Genomic DNA, 22712 nt, shown 5'->3' with positions numbered 1-22712 from the left:
TATTGATGGCTTGAACACTCACAGAATAAGAAAGTAAATCACACTTGTAAGGTTTTTCTCCAGTGTGTACTCGCAAATGTGATTTTAAATGACTTGCTAGAACAAATCGCTTAAAATAAATTTCACACTTTTGAGGTTTTTCTCCAGTGTGCACTCTCAAATGTCTTTTTAAATTACTTGTGTTAGAAAATTGTTTAAAACAAATTTCACACTTGTGAGGTTTTTCTCCAGTGTGCAATTTCAAAAATGTCTTTTTAAATTACTTGTGTCAGAAAATTGTTTAAAACAAATTTCACACTTGTGAGGTTTTTCTCCAGTGTGCATTCTCAAATGTGATTTTAAATTACTGTTTGCATAACCTGCTTAAAACAAAGGACCAGGCAACACTCCTTATGGAAAAGTGGTCCCGGTCAAATTTGATGAAAGTTTGGTCAATGATACTTCTTGATGTGTAGATTAAAAAAGTCCATGGCACCTAGGTCTGAATAACTACTATTCTCGAGTTACAGCCTTCTGAAGTTATTGGATTCGGGTGCTAGGTTTACGTTAAGTGCACTAATTTACGGTCAAGTGAACGAAAATATTTATTATTAGAAGAAGAGAAACTCATCTTCTTCATACATACTGGCTTGTTGTATATGAATTCGTGGTCAAAAATAGTTGGATCGTATTTTAGTCTTCAGAAAACCTCCGAAAAGTCTTCAGAAAACTAAAGAAGTGCGGTATAAAATGTGCTACTAGATCGATATAAGCATTATCATGTTTTCATGAATGCTTCTCAGTTATGCAATACCAGCAAAACTGCAGTTCGGCTTTATCTTTAGAAAACTACTGAACGGTGGCGGATCTAGGGGGGGATAGGGGTAATTCCACCGGTAACATGTTCCAGAATTAATGAAATAACTTTATTTAACGAAAATGAACGAGATGGAGCCATCAAAACACATTTATAACCAAGAGCGGATATAGTGTGACGAAAAGACGTAAGCCCAGAGCACGGGCGCACATATAAAAATTTTTAGGGGGGTGGCAAACGTGAAGATGTTGCACATTATATATTTTGTATACTTTGAATAACCATATATAATTCAACTTACTTACTTAGTCCTAAGCCTTTCTACCTTTAGGTGTAAGGCTTATATATAAATCAAAGCACCCGAAAAGCCAGTGGGTCACGGCCCCCCCTGCCCATGGGTATGGGCGCCCATGGCCCAGAATACGATTTAAGGACGAGAGAAGATGAGTTACGGGTGTTAAGAGGACGAAATTGAAGACCCTGGTGCAAGAAGGGGATAAGTACCAAATTCTGCAAAAGCGAGATAGGTGCTTATTTAGGTTGAAAAAGTAACTGTTCTTGCCTGGCGCAAGTATAGGATATGTATAGGTAATAGGTACTGAAATTATAAGAGAAAACTGCTTATCACCTGGTATGGTCTGGTGCAAGAACAGTATAAGACATGTGTAACTTATCCCATTCTTGCACCAAATTTTGAATTAATTTTTATATGTGTGATATTCTGTCCCACTATTGCACCGGTGGTTTGCCGCGATTTTTGTAAGGTACCGGTATCTGCACGAGCCACGAACGCGATCTAAGTCACGTAGTCACCGAGAAACTGGAGAGTTAACATAGTGCTAGTACGAGAGGTACGGTTTAGTAAAATATGGAGATTTTAATAATAAAGTATTTCGTCTGAAAATGGGTTTTAATGTAACTTATCCCCTTTTTGCACCTGCTGTAAACTACAGTACAAAAAATGCTTAAACTTATCCTATTATTGCACCAATTTTTTTTTCCTTAATAGCATTGTTGTTTGGCTGTAGAATGGCGGCAAAATCATATATACCTGTTGTATTAGTTCGGCCCTACTTCATGAACAACATAAATTTTAAATTAAAAAATAAAACTTTTTTTGCTTCTCCTGTAAAATTTACATATTGTTACTTATCCCCTTCTTGCATCAGGGTCTTCAATTGTAAAACCAAGGCGGAGGATAGAATGGAATGGAAGCTGATTCTCGAACAGACCGAGGTCCACCAGGGGTTCTACAGCCAATGATGATGAGCTTTTTAATACAAAATGTTATGGAGAATAATTTTGTAGGGTTATTTTTATAATAACTATAATATTCATACTGAGGTATAATCATATAGAAGAAATGGTCAATGGAGAAGGCTTCATAATCATGATTTTGCCAACTTTCCTGTTTTCGACTTAGAGTACCTAAAAGACCTTACGATTGGGATATATCAAATTAAACTGGCACCATCTTACATACAAGATAAAATAATAAGAGAAAATGACGAAGAGTTTCAAATCGGTGAGAATATGGATGAACCGGGATTCATAAGAGTTCGAATATTTTCTAGGTTTCGGCAAGCTACAAAACACCAAGTATTCATTTCCTATACGGTTGATGAAGATAATGATGAAGATGAGCCTGTAGAAGAACCGATTAACGGGTACTACTGTACCTGTCAATCTGGTGCGAGAACTGTAGGTACTTGTGCTCATATCACCAGTGTGTTATGGTTTTTAGGCTTTGCACGACATCAACCCAATGTTAAGTATCCTGATAGGTCGTTAGTTAAAGTTAACACGACATATGATGCATCTAACCGAAATCAGCAAAATGTTAACATACGAATAGTCGAAGATGATTTAAACCCGATTTTTCCATAGACAATTGTAATTAATATTTAGCATTTACAAACTACCATTTACTTTGTTTTTTTTTTCTATTGAAATCAAGTCCATGTTCTCTACCTGTCTTATATCTGATATGCGGCACAAGTTTCATGTCAACTCATGTATTTTTTTATGTTTCAACAATTTTTTCTTTAATTATTCTGGAACATGTTAAGAGTGGAATTACCCCATCCCCCCTAGATCCGCCACTGTTCAGTAGTTTTCCAAAGATAAGGCGGAACTGTAGTTTTGCTGGTATTCCATAACTGAGAAGCATTCCTGAAACCATGATAATGCTTATATCGATCTAGTAGCACATTTTATACCGCACTTCTTTAGTTTTCTGAAGACTTTTCGGAGGTTTTCTGAAGACTAAAATACGATCCAACTATTTTTGACCACGAATTCATATACAAGCCAGTATGTATGAAGAAGATGAGTTTCTCTTCTTCTAATAATAAATATTTTCGTTCACTTGACCGTAAATTAGTGCACTTAACGTAAACCGAGCACTCGAATCCAATAACTTCACAGGGCTGTAACTCGAGAATAGTAGTTATTCAGACCCAGGTGCCATGGACTTTTTTAATCTACACATCAAGAAGTATCATTGACCAAACTTTCATTAAATTTGACCGGGACCATTCTTCCATAAGGAGTGTTGCCTGGTCCTTTCACACTTGGGAGGTTTTTCTCCAGTGTGAAGAAAATTCCGTTATTCCCTAAATTAATATATATTATATAGAAAATGAATTCCCTTACTCGCGTAAATTGCTTAATACAAATTTTACACCTGTAAGCTAATAAGAAAATATTAGGAAACACACGATAAAAAGTCCACCCCATATCTCTTCCGATTCTGAGCTATCAGATCCTTTGTTTCATTCTCAATTATGGCACAATTTCATCCCCTTCTGACATATTAACATCTTCTGGCAATGCTGTTTCCCTTATCCATCTAAGGAGATCAAATTCCAGTGTTACATTCTTCGGTATTTAATTTCGCTAACATCTTCCGGTTTCTTCTGCTCACAGTCATTTATATGAAGTTGATACATTTTTCTAATACTCAAATTCTTGTCCAAATATCTACGCTTCGAACTTTGGACAGTATAATGTGAGCCCATGGTTGAAAAAGACTTAATATGAGCCTTCACAACGTTTCGGTTATCATTGCTTGTTTTATTTGGCGGTATATGCTTGCCTCTGTGATCCATATCTGATCAGTAACCTAGATTATCTGTTTTTCTTACAACATATTGTATTAACGATGCTGATATACAAAATGTCTTACAAAAAACTTCTAAGATGCCTGTATCTCCTAACCATTCAAAGAAACGTAGTTGATATTATCGATTTTACCAGTCGACATAAAAGAGAAATTTTAATAAATTGTACATGTAAAATGTATTAAAGGCATTTATCACCTTTTTACTGAATATGGTATACAATAGTATAAATATATTGCCCGACAAAATAAGATATGTGGGCTTCCTTTGTTTTATATGCAACAAAACTTTAATTTTATGGAGTGTTACGGCATAAAAAACTTTACTATTATATTATAATACGAGATCCGAATAGGAGGTCAAAATGTACCCATCTGCTTGCCGGATGAAACATTTTTTTTTATTAAATTTCATACATAGACAAATATTTCTAGCATGGGTTTCCTATCAAAATCGTGTCATAGCTATCCTTAAGGAGGGCCGAAGGGGTTGAAATAAACACATTTTTTTTAAGTACGGTAGAATTATTTTAGAGATATTATTTTTTATTTATTTTTCCTTATTTTATTTTTAAATTAAATAGGCCTATTCAGTACAATTCATAGATAGATTACTCAAGGAAAAATACTGAAAAATAAGCCAACGGTGGCAAATTTTTAAAAGGCACCTCAAAATATAATGAATTTTGCGGTTGACATCAGAACTCATTAAATAATTGTAAACAAAAAATTGAAGACCCTGATGCAAGAAGGGGATAAGTAACAATATGTAAATTTTACAGGAGAAGCAAAAAAAGTTTTGTTTTTTAATTTAAAATTTATGTTGTCCATGAAGTAGGGCCGAACTAATACAACAGATATATGATTTTGCCGCCATTCTACAGCCAAACAGCAATGCTATTAAGGAAACAAAATTTTGGTGCAATAACAGGATAAGTTTAAACCTTTTTTGTACTGTAGTTTACAGCAGGTGCAAAAAGGGGATAAGTTACATTAAAACCCATTTTCAGAAGAAATACTTTATTATTAAATGTGGAATACTTATTAATAAAAATGAATATAAAATAAAGCAACGCAAATTTTAACATAAAGTATATTTCTTTTACAAACAGGTATCCAATATAAACGTTTTAATAAAATAAAATTAATTAATCAGACTCATCATCGACAGAGCTATATGTATCCGTGACATCTGAATCAACTTCTATCTCTTCTAATGTATCTTTGTCTGATTTAAGAGATTGATAAAAATACATTTCGTTCTTTCCGACATATTCATTAGCTAACATTACATTTTGATATTTTGCGTTCGAGTTTGTGGCTCGTGCAGATACCAGTACCTTACCCAATAGCGGCAAGCCACCGGTGCAATAGTGGGACAGAATAACACACATATAAAAATTAATTCAAAATTCGGTGCAAGAACGGGATAAGTTACACATTTCTTATACTGTTCTTGCACCAGACCATACCAGGGGATAAGTAGTTTTCTCTTATAATTTCAGTATCTATATTACCTGTACATATCCTATAATTGCGCCAGGCAAGAACAGTTACTTTTTCAGCCTAAATAAACACCTATATCGCTTTTGTAGAATTTGGTACTTATCCCCTTCTTGCACCAGGGTCTTCAATTCAAAAAGATTTTATTAGCTTATGAGTTTCTCGAGGTAACGCTGTCAAGTTTTTTAGTTTTATCTATTTTTGACTTTTTGATATCACTCAGAAATCTAAACAAAGAATTTTATTGCAAAAAAGGGTGAAAATCAACATATTTATTATTGTTAAACAAACAATAAGCATAAAACAAAAATATCTTGACAGCGTTACCTCAAGGACTGTCTAAAGAAAATATGTACAAAATTCCAGGTGAGTTGGTAAAATAGTTTTTGAGTTACAATGTCTACAGCCTGAAAAAAGCAGTTTTGAGAAAAACGCGTTTTAAGTATTGTCAACTTTTATTTTCAATTTCTTTTGCGTCAACAGCGTCACGTAGTGAACAACCGTCAACAGCTGTTTTTTTTTCTTTTGTAAATTACTCCGTGATTCAAAATGATATACCGGTGTGCATCATTTTACGATTTGAAAGACAAAAAAGAAATTGAAAATAAAAGTTTACAATACTTTAAACTCGTTTTCCTCAAAACTCCTTTCTCAAAGGCTGTGTCAACAGCTGTTTTTTTTTCTTTTGTAAATTACTCCGTGATTCAAAATGATATACCGGTGTGCATCATTTTACGATTTGAAAGACAAAAAAGAAATTGAAAATAAAAGTTTACAATACTTTAAACTCGTTTTCCTCAAAACTCCTTTCTCAAAGGCTGTAGACATTGTAGCTCAAAAACTACTTGACCGACCCACCTGGAATTTTGTATATATTTTCTTTAGATTAGACATTCCTTGAGGTAAAACTGTTGAGATATTTTTTGTTTTATGCTTATTTTTTGTTTAACAATAATAAATATGTTAATTTTCACCATTTTTACAAAAAAATTCGTTGTTTTAACTTCTGAGTAGTATCAAAAAGTCAAAATTAGATAAAACTAAAAAAATGACAGCGTTACCTCGAGAAACTCATAAGCTAATAAAATCTATTTGAATTTTTTGTCTACCATGATTCAATGATGAGTTCTGATGTCCACCGCAAAAATCAATATATTTTGAGGTGTCTTAAAAATTTGCCACCAGTGGCTTATTTTTCAGTATTTTTGCTTGAATTTTTTCTTGAGTAATCTGTGAATTGTACTGAATATGCCTATTTAATTTAAAAATAAAATAATTCTACCATACTTTAAAAAAAATGTGTTTGGAATATTGATTTCAACTGCTTCGGCCCCCCTTAAGGATAGCTATGACACAATTTTGATAGGCAACCCATGCTAGAAATATTTGTCTATGTATGAAATTTAATAAAAAAATGTTTCATCCGGCAAGCAGATTGGTACATTTTGACCTCCTATTCGGATGTTAGACTATTACAGAATAAAAAAATTTACTACATACTCAAAACTGAAAAATTTAAAAGCTCCGGCTATAAAACTGAAAGTTTACTGAGTACTCTTACATCTCCAAGGGGAGTATACTCTTAGGGAAATTGCTTCTTCCTCGAGAGGTTCAAAAGAATCCATTCACCAATAAATATTCTTCAAGGGCGCGAGGTATTCAATTATTAAAAATATTACTTAAAATTTACTAAATCTCTACTCCTACTCTAAACCCAAAAAGAATATTTATCCATAATGCACAAATACGTCCAGGGCTAGATAAATAAAAAATAAAACAAATACCTTCATAGACAACGAACAATATATTTATTGAACAATAAAAATATCCTCTTAATGATCAAGTATAAATTCCTGAATGAAAAAAAAAGTTACAAAATCATCAAATATATAAAAAAGGTATATATTTATAAAAAATAATAAATATAATAAATATATAATAAATAATTTAATAGTCAAAAAATATAAAAAGTTACAAAATCATCAAATTATTCAAATAAAATGTACAATAAATATATTATACACGGCTCACTAAAATAATTAGTTACGCCCCTGTACTACTGATTACTTAAAATTCAAGTAGTATTTATGTAGACCTTTCTGGAAACTCCAGGTTATTATTGAGACTCGCATTTCAACCCCTCGCCCGGGCAGATCGTAAATAGCTTCCAAACTAAAATCATCTCTCATAATCGTTCTCCCGCTATTCGTTGAAAAAGGCCGCATACCGGTCTTTCTTGCTATTCGTTTTAATACCGCTTAGATAACTCAATTTGCTCAGTATTATCGACGATGATTTATTTAGCGTATTAGTGAGTGCCTTACAAATGAACCAAATGGATTATGGAATTCAATCAGAGCTCTGATGTGACGTCATCAAGGAATAAAACTGTGAGTACTCTACATATATGTGAACATAACTTATTAGTCGTGATACTGTATGCATTTTGAACCATATACCTCTCGTAGCAAATATTCTTTGTGCCATTTATGCAGATAATACTTTAAATTAAATTTGAAAAATCGTTATCTACTCTTAACCAGCTTACCTATGGAAATATACTCTATAACCGTACAATAAGTACAGGTTATCATTGTTGAGAATACTTTACGTATTGCCTCAACATTTCTGATCCATCGAGCCGTATCATATTAATTATTTATTAATTAAATCCTCAAGGTCCTTCGTATTTGCATATTTTGATAATCTCTATTCTGAGAATAACGGTTTTTCATTTATAGTGTCTTTCTGTTGCATTTGGAAATTTCCAAGCCACGCCGCGCCGGCACAAAAATAAAATATTCCTCTCTTTCTGCAGTCAAATTCTCAGTATTTAACCCAGCACGTCTCTGCAATAGTTGGTAGGTTGTTAAGCCCGGTCTACACGTGCAATTTCAGAAACTACTTGCTTTGTTCAAATAAAGGAGTCGTTTTATTTGTATGAAAAAATATTTACAGGGCACATTACTTTATTTTATTTTCGTAAATATATTTTTCTGTTTATAGTATACAAAAAGTGTACTCATTTCTTGGCTGATAGTACGGGTGTTATAATTTTAACATTGTTTGTTCAACCTTTTGATTTAAATTAAATTTATAATTTTGAATCCAATTAAGCCTGGTTCACAGGTTACAAAAATTATTAAAAATAATTTTGTTTTCTTGCATAAATTGTAAGTTTTTGCTGCATTTAGCTTCGCTTAAGCTCATTTTACACTTCTAGAAAACTATAGAAAATAAATAATTGTTTTTTCCTTCAATTTAATTAATTTAAATACTTGTTAAGGGTGTCTCACACTTGCTGAAAAATACCCATTTTGGAAAATTGCATATATTTTGAAATTTTATAGTTTTGCATTTCATATACTAATCTGCACTCATACAGGGTGATACTATTAAGCCAATCTCACACTATTAAACGTGTAATATATAATATATTGTACATATTCTCTCATATTCGCATAGATTTATAGGTTTAGACATTTGCAAATAATCTATCTAATCTCCCATTCTCGCAACATGGCTGACCCGATCAAAATATAACCGACAGAGGCTCACCGCAAAACTTGATATAACCAAGTTGGCTGATTCGGTTCCCACAACTCTTAATTCTCTAAACAAATATAAAATTCGTGAAATAATTTCACAACTCAAACATTCTTACGGACTTTTCCGCGATGCTCAAAATGTGCTGGAGACGATTCCCGAGGAACCTACCCCCTCTACTGATTCCTCTATGGTTTTTGATAAATATTTGGATATAATTTCTCTATTGGAAGAAAGATTAGAGGTCATTGAAAGTTCTAATGTGACTGCTACCCCCTCCCTCCAATTTGACCCTAATTCTTCTCTAACCTCACAGTCTATGGCTAGGCAACGAACAGTAAACCTCCCTCGTATTCAGTTAAAACCATTTAGTGGCTTAGTTACTGAATACAATTCATTCATTGAGACCTTTGATACAATAATAGGATCTGATACTACATTAAGTGATCTGGAAAAACTCATTTACCTCAAAAGTTTTCTAACTTCCGAGCCTTTGCCGCTTCTCGAGCATATCCCACTCACAGGTGACAATTACAAAACAGCCCGGGATAACCTGACACAAAGGTACGCCAACTCTAAATCGCTTATGTAGTCCCAAAGATAACAAATCCGCTTCCTCAAATTTCTATTTCGGCGAGCAAACTAAACATACCCTCAGAGATACCATTAGGTGATCCGATGTTCCATGTAACATCCCCAATTGGTATCCTGCTCGGTGCAGACCTGTATAACGATATCATTCAACCTGAAATAATTCGTTTGGGAAAAGGTCTTCCCGTTCTTCAACGCACTCTACTCGGGTACACGATATCAGGGTCAGTTCCAGACTTTGCTCTCAAGTCGAAAAATACTAAAAAGGCTTTGGAATTTTATTCAAACTCTCTCGTTACTTGTTGTTCTCATAACATTCCTTCCGCCGTAAATGAGCCGTTAGTGTCCAACGAGGAACTATTCGATCATTTACAAAAATTCTGGGAGCTGGAAGAAGCCGCTCCTCAGAACACCGATCTCGTTAATGTTCACCCCGCTGAAATTAATTTTGTAAAGCATGTTAATGTTCTCCCCAATGGACGATATGAGTCCACACTCAATCTCAAACTCCCTATCGAAGATATAGACATGGGAAATTCGTTTCTCTCGGCAAAAAGACGTTTTCTAAGTCTCGAGAAACGTTTTCAACTCAACCCTGATTTATTGGAAAAGTATCAGGACATTATATCGGAATATCTCAATAACGGACAAATAATTCAAGTGCCGTTAAAAATGCTAAATGACTCAGGTAAACCTAATTACTTTCTCCCTCACTTTCCCGTTTTCAAATCCAACTCTACTACTTCCACTCGTATAGTTTTCGATCCAAACAATAAATCGTCTACGGGAATCTCCCTCAGTGACGTCATAGACAAAGGTTATGTCGTCCAACATGAATTCTTTGACATTCTCGCTAAGTTTCGTCAGTTTAAATTCGCACTAGTAGGCGACATCAAGGCTATGTTCCTACAAATCGCCATTTGTCCCACTGAAACATTTCTGTTAAATTTTCTCTTTAGGGACAATGTTCAGCAGCCTTTACGGTGCTATCAATTTCAAAGATTACCCTTCGGGCTCCCAAGTAGCCCATTTATCGCTCAAAGAGTTGTCAAGCACATCGCTGACAACAACAAACATACCCACGAACTTGCTACTAGTGTTCTGCAAGAATCTATCTATATGGATGACCTGATCAGCGGTGCTGATAGTCTTCATGAATTAAATTGTCTTTTCGAACAATTAACTTCTTTGCTAGAAACCCATGGTTTCCTCCTCCACAAGTGGAACTGCAGTTCTTCAGAATTTCTGTCTCAACACAATTTAAATCCCGTCTCTGAAGTCAGTCTTAACTTCACGGGATCTGATAAAGTCTTAGGCATATTCTGGGATTCAGAACACGACCACTTTTCGTTTAAAACTCCTATCTTCAAATTGGCTAATGTTGTTACTAAACGTACTATTCTCTCCTACATTGCTACTTTGTATGACCCGCTAGGATGTTTATCCCCTGTCCTTGTGAACGCTAAGCTCTTGATACAAGAAATATGGTCCCAGAAATTGGACTGGGATCAACCCATTGACTCACCCATCATTATGAAAAATTGGCAAAACCTCTTATCGACATTCAAAACTGTAGAAGAGGTCAAGGTACCTCGATGCTTACTTTTACAAAAGAAAGTTGTTGATGTTCAATTAATTATTTTCACCGACGCATCGGAAAAAATATACAGCACTTGTGTGTATCTCAAAGCGACATACTCAGACTTTTCTGTATCGTCGCGGCTTATCGCTTCTAAAAACAAAATTTCTCCGCTAAAAAATAAACGCACTATTCCCAAATTGGAACTTTGTGGAATAGTGTTGGGAGTCACTCTGGCTCATAGACTTTTTCACATCTTCAAGAAAAATTTGAGTATATCTTCATCTCATCTCTTTGCTGACTCTACAATTGCCTTGTCTTGGATACTTTCTAAAAAACACATTTGGAACATTTTTGTACAAAACAGAATTCAAAAGGTCAATTCCTTGTTGGAAACTTTTCCTTGTGATTTCTATTTCGTCAGAAGTCACGAAAACATCGCTGACCCCGCTTCCAGAGGGATAAATGTCTTTGATAATCCCCAGACCACCGAAGACTGGTTATGCGGACCTAGCTTTATTAGAGACAATCCCATCGATTTTTCTCTTCATCAAATTCCTCATCTTGAGGATGATCTTCCTGAATTAAGGAAGTCAGTTGTCTCAAACATAGCAACAAATCACGAACTCAACGACACCTTTGAAAATCTATTCGCTAAATCTTCTTCTTTTCGTAAAATTCAAAGAATTGTCGCTTATCTTTTTAGATTCATCAGTAATATTAAAAAGAAAATGAATAACTCCCCACGAGATACGGATATATTGACGCCACCCGAAATGGAGATCGCTGATCACGCGATCATCAGGTATATCCAAAGTATCTACTTTAAAAAAGAGATTCTTGAATTGAAAAATGCTAAACTCGTGACCAATAAAGCCATTCGTAAACTCAACCCCTTCCTACAACATAATGATGGGCTGATTCGTGTGGGAGGACGTCTCCGACACGCCCCCATATCATATAATCAAAAACACCCCATTCTACTTCCTTCTAAATGTCGAGTTGTAGAACTAATGTTGACTCAAGCTCATCATAAGTTATTACATTCAGGCGCGCAAACAGTACTTTCGTATGTCAAAATGAAGTACTGGCCAATTGACGGATTAAGACAGATTAAACGCTTAATTCGTAAGTGTGTAAACTGTTTCCGATTCATGACACCCAATTCTGTTCAACAGATGGCAGATATGCATCCCGATCGTGTACTCCCCACTAGGCCATTCCAAGTCGTCTCGGTGGACTATGGGGGGTTCTTCTTAATTAAGTCCTCACATTTGAGGAAGGCACCGCTTTACAAAGCATACGTAGCCTATTTCATTTGCATGAGCACTAAATGTGTTCATATCGAACTCGTCACAGGATTAAGCGCAGAAGCCTATATTCTTACTCTGAAAAGGTTTATTGCCAGAAGATCCACGCCCAGTGTTATTTGGAGCGACAATGCCACAAATTTCCATGGGGCAAAAAATGAAATGCGCGAATTATATGATTTTTTCTTAAATCAAAATAATTCGGAACAGATTAAGGAATTCTGTACTCAAAACTCCATAACTTTCAAGATGGGTGTTCCCCGCAACCCCCATCAATTCGGCCTCCATGAGGTAGGAATAAAGAGTGTGAAGTATCACCTCTATCGAATTATAGGAAATTCCCACTTCACCTTTGAAGTGTTTAACACAGTATTATGCCAAATCGAGGCTATTCTAAATTCGAGACCCATCACTAGGATGTCGTCTGACGCCAATGACTTCGCTTTCCTATCTCCAGCTCACTTCTTAGTTCAAAGAAGTTTAACCGCGCCCCCTGAACCAAGTGTTTCAGAGATACCTGAAAATAGGTTGAATCTTTTTCAGCGTATTAGTAAAATTCAACAGCAATTTTGGAAATTGTGGAAAAAAGACTATCTTTGCCTCCTGCAGCAAAGAAATAAATGGACCGACCCTACTGACCCTGTCAAGATCGGGGATTTGGTTCTGTTGAAGGAGGATGGTACTCCTCCACTCTTATGGCCAACTGCCAGGGTAATAGATGTATTGCCTGGTAAGGATGGTCTAGTTCGTACTGTCAAGATTCACACTACTCACGGTGATTTTCTTCGTGGTATTACGAAAATCGCTGTGATTCCCCTGGAAGATTAAAATGTATCCCTAGGGGGAAAACTTATCGTTTTCCTCCATTTTATCGTTGTTACCCCTTGTGTATATAAACTCTAATTTCTTCAAACATTTCTTATCGTTGTGCACATCTTTGCCAATCCCCTCTCTTCGAGGTGATATAGGCCATCTCCCTCGCCTGTCGCCCCCGGCAATATGTACAATAAATATATTATACACGGCTCACTAAAATAATTAGTTACGCCCCTGTACTACTGATTACTTAAAATTCAAGTAGTATTTATGTAGACCTTTCTGGAAACTCCAGGTTATTGTTGAGACTCGCATTTCAACCCCTCGCCGGGGCAGATCGTAAATAGCTTCCAAACTAAAATCATCTCTCATAATCGTTCTCCCGCTATTCGTTGAAAAAGGCCGCATACCGGTCTTTCTTGCTATTCGTTTTAATACCGCTTAGATAACTCAATTTGCTCAGTATTATCGACGATGATTTATTTAGCGTATTAGTGAGTGCCTTACAAATGAACCAAATGGATTATGGAATTCAATCAGAGCTCTGATGTGACGTCATCAAGGAATAAAACTGTGAGTACTCTACATATATGTTAACATAACTTATTAGTCGTGATACTGTATGCATTTTGAACCATATACCTCTCGTAGCAAATATTCTTTGTGCCATTTATGCAGATAATACTTTAAATTAAATTTGAAAAATCGTTATCTACTCTTAACCAGCTTACCTATGGAAATATACTCTATAACCGTACAATAAGTACAGGTTATCATTGTTGAGAATACTTTACGTATTGCCTCAACATAAAAATTTACAAATATTTTATTATATTATATTAACGAAGGTAATTACAAGGTTGAGCGGTTCAGATATACATTGAACCTTGGAATCGATTGCTAATGACCAGACAAAAAAAATTATCAGATAGTTTCTTGCCTGGTCGCCCGATCGAAATTAACTGAATAAAAAAATGTACCAATATGCTTAGTGCATTTATGGCCCGGAACAGATATAAATAATATGTTGAAAAGAATTTGTAAATTGAATCCAAATTAAATCCCCAACAGATTAACACACTAAAGCAGGGGTTCCCAACCTTCTAGCAACTGCGTACCACCTGAAGTATTTTGAAGATTTTGGCGTACCACCAAACACCGGGTGGGCTGGAATGGAAGGAAGCCCACCTGATCCTATTTTTTTAGAAACATATTGACTATCAGAAACATGCCCATTGGCTTGTTTTATTTCAATTAAATAACTAATATAACTCTATATTTATTTATTCATTCACTTTTCCAAGCCTTTATCAAGACACCTATTTGTCTATGTTTACTAAATTTTATTTAAAAATATGAACAGATATACGTTTTTTAATAAAATTTTGACAATAAAGGAAAAATAGAATAATAATTATGCACATTATAATTTATTACTCATAGGCCCGGTTTTTCAGTGAGCGGTTAAAATTTTGGTTAGCTAACCTAGTTTAAATTTTAACCAATATTTTAACCCTTATATCGTTTTTCAGTGCTTTAAACCAAGATGTGCAATTCTATAGATTTTTGACAGAAAAATAAACAAAATAGAATTTCATAACCTATTTTATAAATAACAAATAACATAACATTACAAAAATGATTAATGCATTCAAGTTCCGATTCTTCATCTGATGATGAAGATATAATCAAGAATATAATAATACATAATACAATATTTCCCGCGATAACACAAAATGTCATAATTTAACTAACCTCTTCTTTCAGCAAATACAAACGTCTGTCGGAAAATTCGGAGTTAAACCACCTATGATAGCGAGTATCGGTTAAAATCTTGGTCAACTTAAACGGGTTTAAGCGATAACCTAGTACTGGTTTCTGAAATATTGCAACATTCTTAAATAATTCATATTGTCAATTGAAATTGTCAAATTGACGTATATTTCATACCTACTGTCATTGAAGAAGAAAAATTATACATTGCTCCACAATATTGATATGATATGCAATTATTATATAAAGGTAAATTTAATTAATTGTATTTTGCTTGCAGTACTGCATTTTAATAACTAATTTTATTTACTACATACAATTGTTTACGTTTTTAAATAACATAACCTGAATCGTATTTTTTCTTATTATTTTTTGGACTATGGCTTTGACAATTATCCAGTAACCAGGACTAATATAATTGGCCAATATAATTAAGTGCGAAAAATGTTGCGGAGCGTAGAAACCAGGTGTCGCTTTGCCAAACTTGCACGGTCCCAATACAAAAATATAGTGCTGTGTTAAAAAATTATTTGTACAAACTACCATCCAAAAATAATACAAATCAACAAAAATCTACATTAGTCATTGTACATATATCGAGAATAATCCGAAACTTGTTGCAGTTTGCCTATGATTAAAGTGCCAATTGCAGGAGTAATTTTATTGAACTTAATTTTATTCTTAAGTCCTCTCCAACACTTGTTAGTCTGATTCTATATTTATTTTTTATACACAATAAGTCAGAAAAACCAGTCTCACACAAGTAACTAGTGACAAAATGCATTAAAACAGCATAGCTTGCCGGAAGGACATTGGATACGCGGATTTACGTCTCATCCAGAAGTCAATTAAGGATTTCTCTTTAAAACTGTCTTTCATAGAACCAAAGAATATATACTCTCCATAGAACTGTCTTCTGTTAGGTCGATGAAAGATTCCTGTAATTCCAACTCATTTGGTGGGGTGTGAGCGGCCGTGGGTACGTGAGCGGCCGTGGGTAACGGCATAAACGCTGGCCTCATACGCCAGTAGACGTGGGTTCGATCCCTGCCAAAGACAAACCATTTTCATTTCCAATAATGACACGAGCCGTCTCACCGTGCCTCGGAGAGTACGTTAAGCCGTCGGTCCCCCTGGGCTAGTGTACATCGACACTAGTTACTTGAAACAGGGTTAAAGATGTAATTGGCGCTGGAACTATCCGAAAGGATCTCCCCGGCAAAAATGCCATACGATATTATATTATTATTTGGTGGGGTTTTCAAATTCAGTCAAGTTTGGAATAATCTTCAGAGAAATATTTATTAAATCTTTCTGGAAGAGATTCCAAGTGAATAATGATTATATTAGCAACCACACCTGTTATTGGAGATATTTCGTTTTCTTCAAAAAAATGATGATACTATATAAATTTGCACTAGCAAAAAAATGCGCCAAAAGATGTAATTTAGGGCCCCATTTTTTTTATTTACATTTCATAATATCGTGATAATTATAATTTCATGATAACATATTTTAAAAATAGTTAGTCTAATTGTAAAAGTTTAATACCAAAGTTTGTGTCGTTTATTTGTTAACAATTCCATCTTTGTAAGTAGATATATAATATATATATATATATATATATATATATATATATATATATATATATATATATATATATATATATATCAAAATAAATACAGATTTGAAGTTTTGCAGTCCATACAGGATGAAGCTTCACATTTTTTAAGATACTCAACTGAATTTTTTTAATTCTAAACGCGGCCTACTGCGAATTCAAAAACACGATAAATTACCGATATTTTGCTTTGAGTTACAGATATCGGAAAAAGTTATTTAAACAAGTTGTTCCAAATATTAGTCTAACTCCTCATACCAAATTTCATAACAAAATTCGCACTTTTAGCTTTTTGAATATTTTTAGTCAGGACCCTAAAACTCGTTGTCCCGAGATGCATGCAACGGAGCCGAGAAGCTACTTAGCCTCCCTTGGTATATCTCCGGGCAGCGTGTGATGGCACCGTAGATGCCACTGTTAGGAGACCGCGTCTCCTTAAACGCCTGCTGCGCTGCGTGGTGCTTCAGCTACGGAGGCTGCTCCACTTCTCGGCTCCGTTCATGCATCTCGGGATAACCCAGGGTCCTGCCTACAATAATAATAAAAAAACTGAGACGTAATCATGTGTTCTAATGCTAATGCTCCGTGCGTATGGATATTTAGTGATAATATGGAATATACACGTTGTATAATAGTGAGAGTGCTTGTTGTTTTCGCGATTCATGATAAAAAAAACAGTGTCGCGTGTGTAAAAAATTTATGGGGAGGCTAAGCCTTCCTTGCCTCCTCTGACGAGCCGCCACTGGATAACAGCGTAGAAAGCAGTACCCGACCCGACAAACTGCACTGACAGTTTCGCAGACCAGCGTAATCGCTTGTTTCACCAACGCGACGCGTACCACCTGAAATCTTCCCGCGTACCACCAGTGGTACGCGTACCACCGGTGGGAACCCCTGCACTAAAGTACTTATCTTAGTATTGCCATGCTCCTATTTCTCCAACCATGACACGTGGATGTAGCCAATCAATAAAAAAACCGGCTGAAAGCCGGGATGAGACCATAAAGCTCGAACCAAATTTAACAAAAATAACCAACTCCTACGGAATCTCCTCCATACGGGAATACCAGGTAGAAAACGGAAACCATAATACAAAAAAACTCAAATGTCCGAATTAGATGCATTCGTCGCTAAATCCATAATTTAATTAGCGGTAATAGGTATCATTCCTCCAAACATCCCCAAAAATTGAATTAGGCAATTTAACAACCTTATAATAAGAGCCCACCCACGCCCCTAACCTGATTGGCGATTTTCTCTAAAAGAAAACGAAAGAAAAAAAATGTTACCTCAATGAAAAAAAATTAAGCTGGAAATAGGTACTTACAATCGCCTTTGAGCAGTTAACACAGACGGAATAACTAAACCTCCAAATAAAATTGTTTAAAATAATTTATTTCGATCTACTAACGGAACCACTTAAGCGACTAACATTGGCAGTGCCTACTATGACGAAAACGGGTAAATAAAATTTGAAAATGTGAGAAATATTTTAAGAAGTTTGAAACTAAACTTAAACGATATATTGTTAATATAGCGATATATTGTTGAAGTAGCAATATATTGTTTTATTTAAAAACGAAGATGGGCAGGACATCTATGAAGATCACAGCAGAACAACCCTCCTAGAAGAATCCTTATGTCACAACCTGTGCGAAGTAGAAATAGGGGTAGGCCAAAACTCAGATGGAAGGATGGTGTAGATGAGGATGGGAGAAAAATAGGCGCAGCAAACTGGCAACGGTTGGCAATGGATAGGACTGACTGGAGTAATGACTTGGGAAGGTCAAGGCTCTTTCATAGGGCTGTAGCACCGTTGATGATGATGATTTAAAAACGAAAAGTTGGTTAGGTGTAACTTATTTGTTTATTACAAAAATTATCAACTCAATGGTAAGTTGCATCATTTATTTCAGGGTTGCAAAAAAACATGTTTTTTTTATTTTATACAAAACAAACGTTTTTTTCGTTTTAAACGGTTTTTTTTGTTTTAAACATGTTTTTTTTTTGTTTTTATATTACATGTTTTAAACAAATAAAACGTAGAAAAAACATTGTTTAAATCATATTTTCTTAAAATGAGAAGGATCTTTTTGAGGAATTAGGCAGCACAGATACATATAATAACTTATGACTGTTCGGCCCATATATTGAACTTACTTGCCCATGATATAGAAGTGCCAGGAATAAAGAGTAGTAAAAAAAGTTGCAAATATTTCAGAAATGTACATAAAAAATACATTTTGCTAGCACAAAATGCCGAGAAGCTGGTGATTCTGCTCTTGTATTGCACCAGGATGTTCATTGGAATACTTTATGGGAATGCTTAGAAAGTTAGTTGGAAAACTGGCCAATATTATTTCACGTTTGCTCAAACAGTATTGACAAAGATGTAATAAAGCTTGTAAATGATACAAATTTAAAGACAAATGCCTAAGACTAGGTATTTATAAAAATAAAGTATATTGCAGGGACAAAGTCCAAATACTTGCACTAAAGGAGAGGCTACAGAGATATGACTAGAACTTCTGGAAGCATTTCAGCCTGAACATGCAAATAGCGAGTTTTTGGTAAATGTTACGAATAAAGTGAAGGAGCTTATGGAAATGGCATTGATCCCGGTTCATTTTTTGACAAAGGACCCCGCAGAAACCTTATGGGAAATGGCTCTCTGTCAAATGCTCTGAAACTTTGGGTTCTGGTAGTCCTTGATGTGTAGAATAAAAGTCTCAATGGGCGCGTAGCTCCAAAAAATCATGGTTTCAAAATACAAGCCTCTGAAGTTATAGGTACAGTAAGGACGTGTAAGTTGGAATAAATTCATTGGAGATAAATTACGAATCAGATCGATTTTTATTTTTAAATTACAATTTTTTGGCATATATATCATACTAGTGACGTCATCCATCTGGGCGTGATGACGCAATCGATGATTTTTTTAAATAATAATAGGGGTCGTGTGATAGCTCATTTGAAAGGTTATTCAACTCTCTATCCATTAATATAAACTGTTACATAATTATTTATACAAGGTGCCCAAAAATTTTGTTTTAATTAAATTAATTGAGTCAAAAAGAAGAATGTATATATGTAATTTATTTAACTCGAAATACATGTTACTGTTGTCTGCAAACAGGAAAAAATGTTTATTTAATAAATAAATATTGTTTTTCGCTTAAATTCAATAGATATTAAAGCTGCCACCCACCTGCCTCTTAGCAGTTTGAGCATTTAATTTAAGCGAAAAGCAATGTTTATCTTTCAAATTAACATTTTTTTCCGTTTTCTGACAGCAGTAAAATGTATTTCGAATTAAATAAATTATATAGATTCTTCTTTTTGTCTCAACTAATTTTATTCAAAAAAAATTTTGGGCACCCTGTATAAATAATTATGTTAATATTTATATCAGTGAATAGAGAATTGAATAACCTTTCAAATGAGCTGTCACATGACCCCTATTTTTATTTAAAAAAAATCATCGATTGCGTGATCACGCCCAGATGGATGACGTCACTAGTATGATACATATGCTGAAAAATTATAATTTAAAAATGAAAATCGACCTGATTCGTAATTTATCTCCAGAGTCGGTCGCTCATTCTCGAGAAAATGAATTTATTCCAACTCAAACGTCCTCACTGTACCTATAACTTCAGAGGCCTATATTCACAAAGAAAATGAAAAAAACGCTTGTTTAATTTAAGTGTTTTAAACATGTTTAAAACAGTTTATTAAAACAAAATGTTTAAAACAAAACAACCCTGATTTATTTTACCTTAAATTTTACATTTAATGTTTATTCAACATTTACGTAGAGCAACATTTACATAGAACGTACATTCAACTTACTTGTATGTAGAGCGTAAAAAGCTGAGAATTTTGGTACACTTAACTCAATATTTTTGAAAATTTGTCATTTATTTGGTTTTCGCAGTACCGACGATATGGGTTGTATAAAAAATATTAATTACGTTTTGTGATTATTGAGGTTTTTGTCCAGTGTGCCTACTTAAATGATATTTCAAAATATTGAGAAAACTGCCAAAAACAAACTTTCACAGTTCTAAGTAGGGTTGGTAGGTTTAAACCAGCATGCTTAAAACCTTGGTTTAAATCAAGGTTTTAACCAATTGGTTTTTAAGACCTGGTTTTTTACTGATCCTCCAAACTGATGCTTTTATTTAAAGTTTTTAATACAGCTGCCACAAATGAAGAAAATTAAGATAAATCAATTCTATTTTTTTACTTTCGAACTCAGTTATTTTGAATATTATTACGTTGGAATATGTTTTTTTTTGGTTATGTTAATTTTTTGTGTGTGTAAATAAAAATAAAAGTTGTCTTAATCATTCTTTTCATTGTTTGTTACTATTATTTTTAAAGTATTTAGACTTATTATACTTTACATCAAATAAACCTGGTTTAAACCAAAAAAACCCGTTTTTTTTTTTGGAAAAAACCTTGGTTTTTGCCAACCCTGCTACTCAGATCATTCTCCAGTGTGCACTCTCAAATGGTATTTCAAATTACTTGCTCTACTAAACTGCTTAAAACAAATTTCACATTTGTGAGGTTTTACACAAGTGTGCACTCTCATGTTTTTTTAAATTGCTTGATTGAATAAATTGCTTAAGACAAATTTCACACGAGTGGAGTTTTTCTGTGTACTCTCAAATGTGATTTTAAATGGCTGGATTGAATAAATTGCTTCAAACAAATTTCACACTTGTGAGGTTTTTCTCCAGTGTGTACTCTCAAATGTGTTTTTAAATGATGTGCTTGAATAAATTGCTTAAAACAAATTTCACACTCGTGAGGTTTTTCCCTAGTGTGTACGCTCAAATGTCTTTTTAAATTACCTGCTTCACTAAACTGCTTAAAACAAATTTCACACTTGTGAGGTTTTTCTCCAGTGTGCACTATCAAATGTGTTTTTAAATGACTTGTTTCAGAAAATTGTTTAAAACAAATATCACACGTGTGAGGTTTTTCTCCAGTGTGCACTCTCATATGTCGTTTTAAATTGCCTGCTAGACTAAACTGCTTAAAACAAAGTTCACACTTGTGGGGTTTTTCCCCAGTGTGCACTCTCATATGTATTTTCAAATCAATCGCATGACTAAATTGCTTAAAACAAATTTCACACTTGTGAGGTTTTTCTCCAGTGTGCGCTCTCAAATGTGTTTTTAACTGACCTGCTTGAATAAATTGCTTAGAACAAATTTCACACTTGTGGGGTTTTTCCCCAGTGTGCACTCCCATATGTATTTTCAAAGCACTCGCTTGAATAAATTGCTTAAAACAAATTTTACACTTGTGAGGTTTTTCCCCAGTGTGCACTCTCAAATGTCTTTTCAAATCACTTGATTGGTTAAACAGCTTGAAGCAAATTTCACAGTTGTGACGTTTTTCTCCAGTGTGCACTCTCATATGTTTTTTTAGATAACTTGCTAGATTAAACTGCTTAAAACAAATTTCACACTTGTGCGGTTTTCCTCCAGTGTGCACTAACAAATGTCTTTTTAAAATACCTGGTTGAGTAAACTGCTTAAAACAAATTTCACACTTGTAGGGTTTTTCTCCAGTGTGCACTCTCAAATGTACTTCTAAACGACTTGCTTCACTAAACTGCTTAAAACAAATTTCACATTTGTAAGGTATTTCGTTCATGTATTTAGTTAATGTTTTTGCTTCAGCATGAGGATTTGTATAATTTGCTTCGTGCGATGAATGTTCAGGTAGTGTTTCCATGATTTCCATTTTGGTGTCTTGGAGAAAATCTAAAAATCAAACTGACTAATATAAATTTTTCAGTACAATATTTACATTCAGAAATTGAATGTAAAAACAAAGAACTAATCAAATTAACGCCAAAGTTATTTTTTTTTCCACTTTCAACACGTGGGAGGCAATTAACGAAAGAATATTAAAAGTAGAATTGACAGGCATTCATGTAGAAAACTGCACAATATTAGCTGTATATTGACCAAGCGAAGACAAGAACTCAGCAATAAAAGATACATTTTGGGACGAGCTAACAATAATTACATAAG

General features: G+C 34.3%; 1 protein-coding gene across 2 annotated transcripts in view; it reads right to left on the bottom strand.

Moving 5' to 3' along the window:
• LOC126891700 (zinc finger protein 235-like) overlaps positions 1-22712 on the bottom strand; it is a 57185-nt gene that overhangs the window by 19802 nt on the left and 14671 nt on the right. Inside the window, exon 2 of one of the 2 annotated variants that reach the window (XM_050660963.1) lies at positions 7253-22439. The exons of the other annotated variant lie outside the window; for it this stretch is intronic. Within the exon in view, the coding sequence (XP_050516920.1) occupies positions 21301-22439 (1139 nt within the window). The 3' untranslated portion in view covers positions 7253-21300. Of the gene's footprint in view, positions 1-7252; positions 22440-22712 lie in introns of those variants that run through there. 2 annotated transcript variants of the gene reach the window in all.

The sequence above is a fragment of the Diabrotica virgifera genome, chromosome 9, assembly GCF_917563875.1.
Source record: "Diabrotica virgifera virgifera chromosome 9, PGI_DIABVI_V3a".
NCBI classification, from domain to species: Eukaryota; Metazoa; Arthropoda; class Insecta; order Coleoptera; family Chrysomelidae; genus Diabrotica; species Diabrotica virgifera.
Note: the sequence above shows the minus strand (reverse complement) of the source record. Positions and strands in the feature narration are given on the sequence as shown.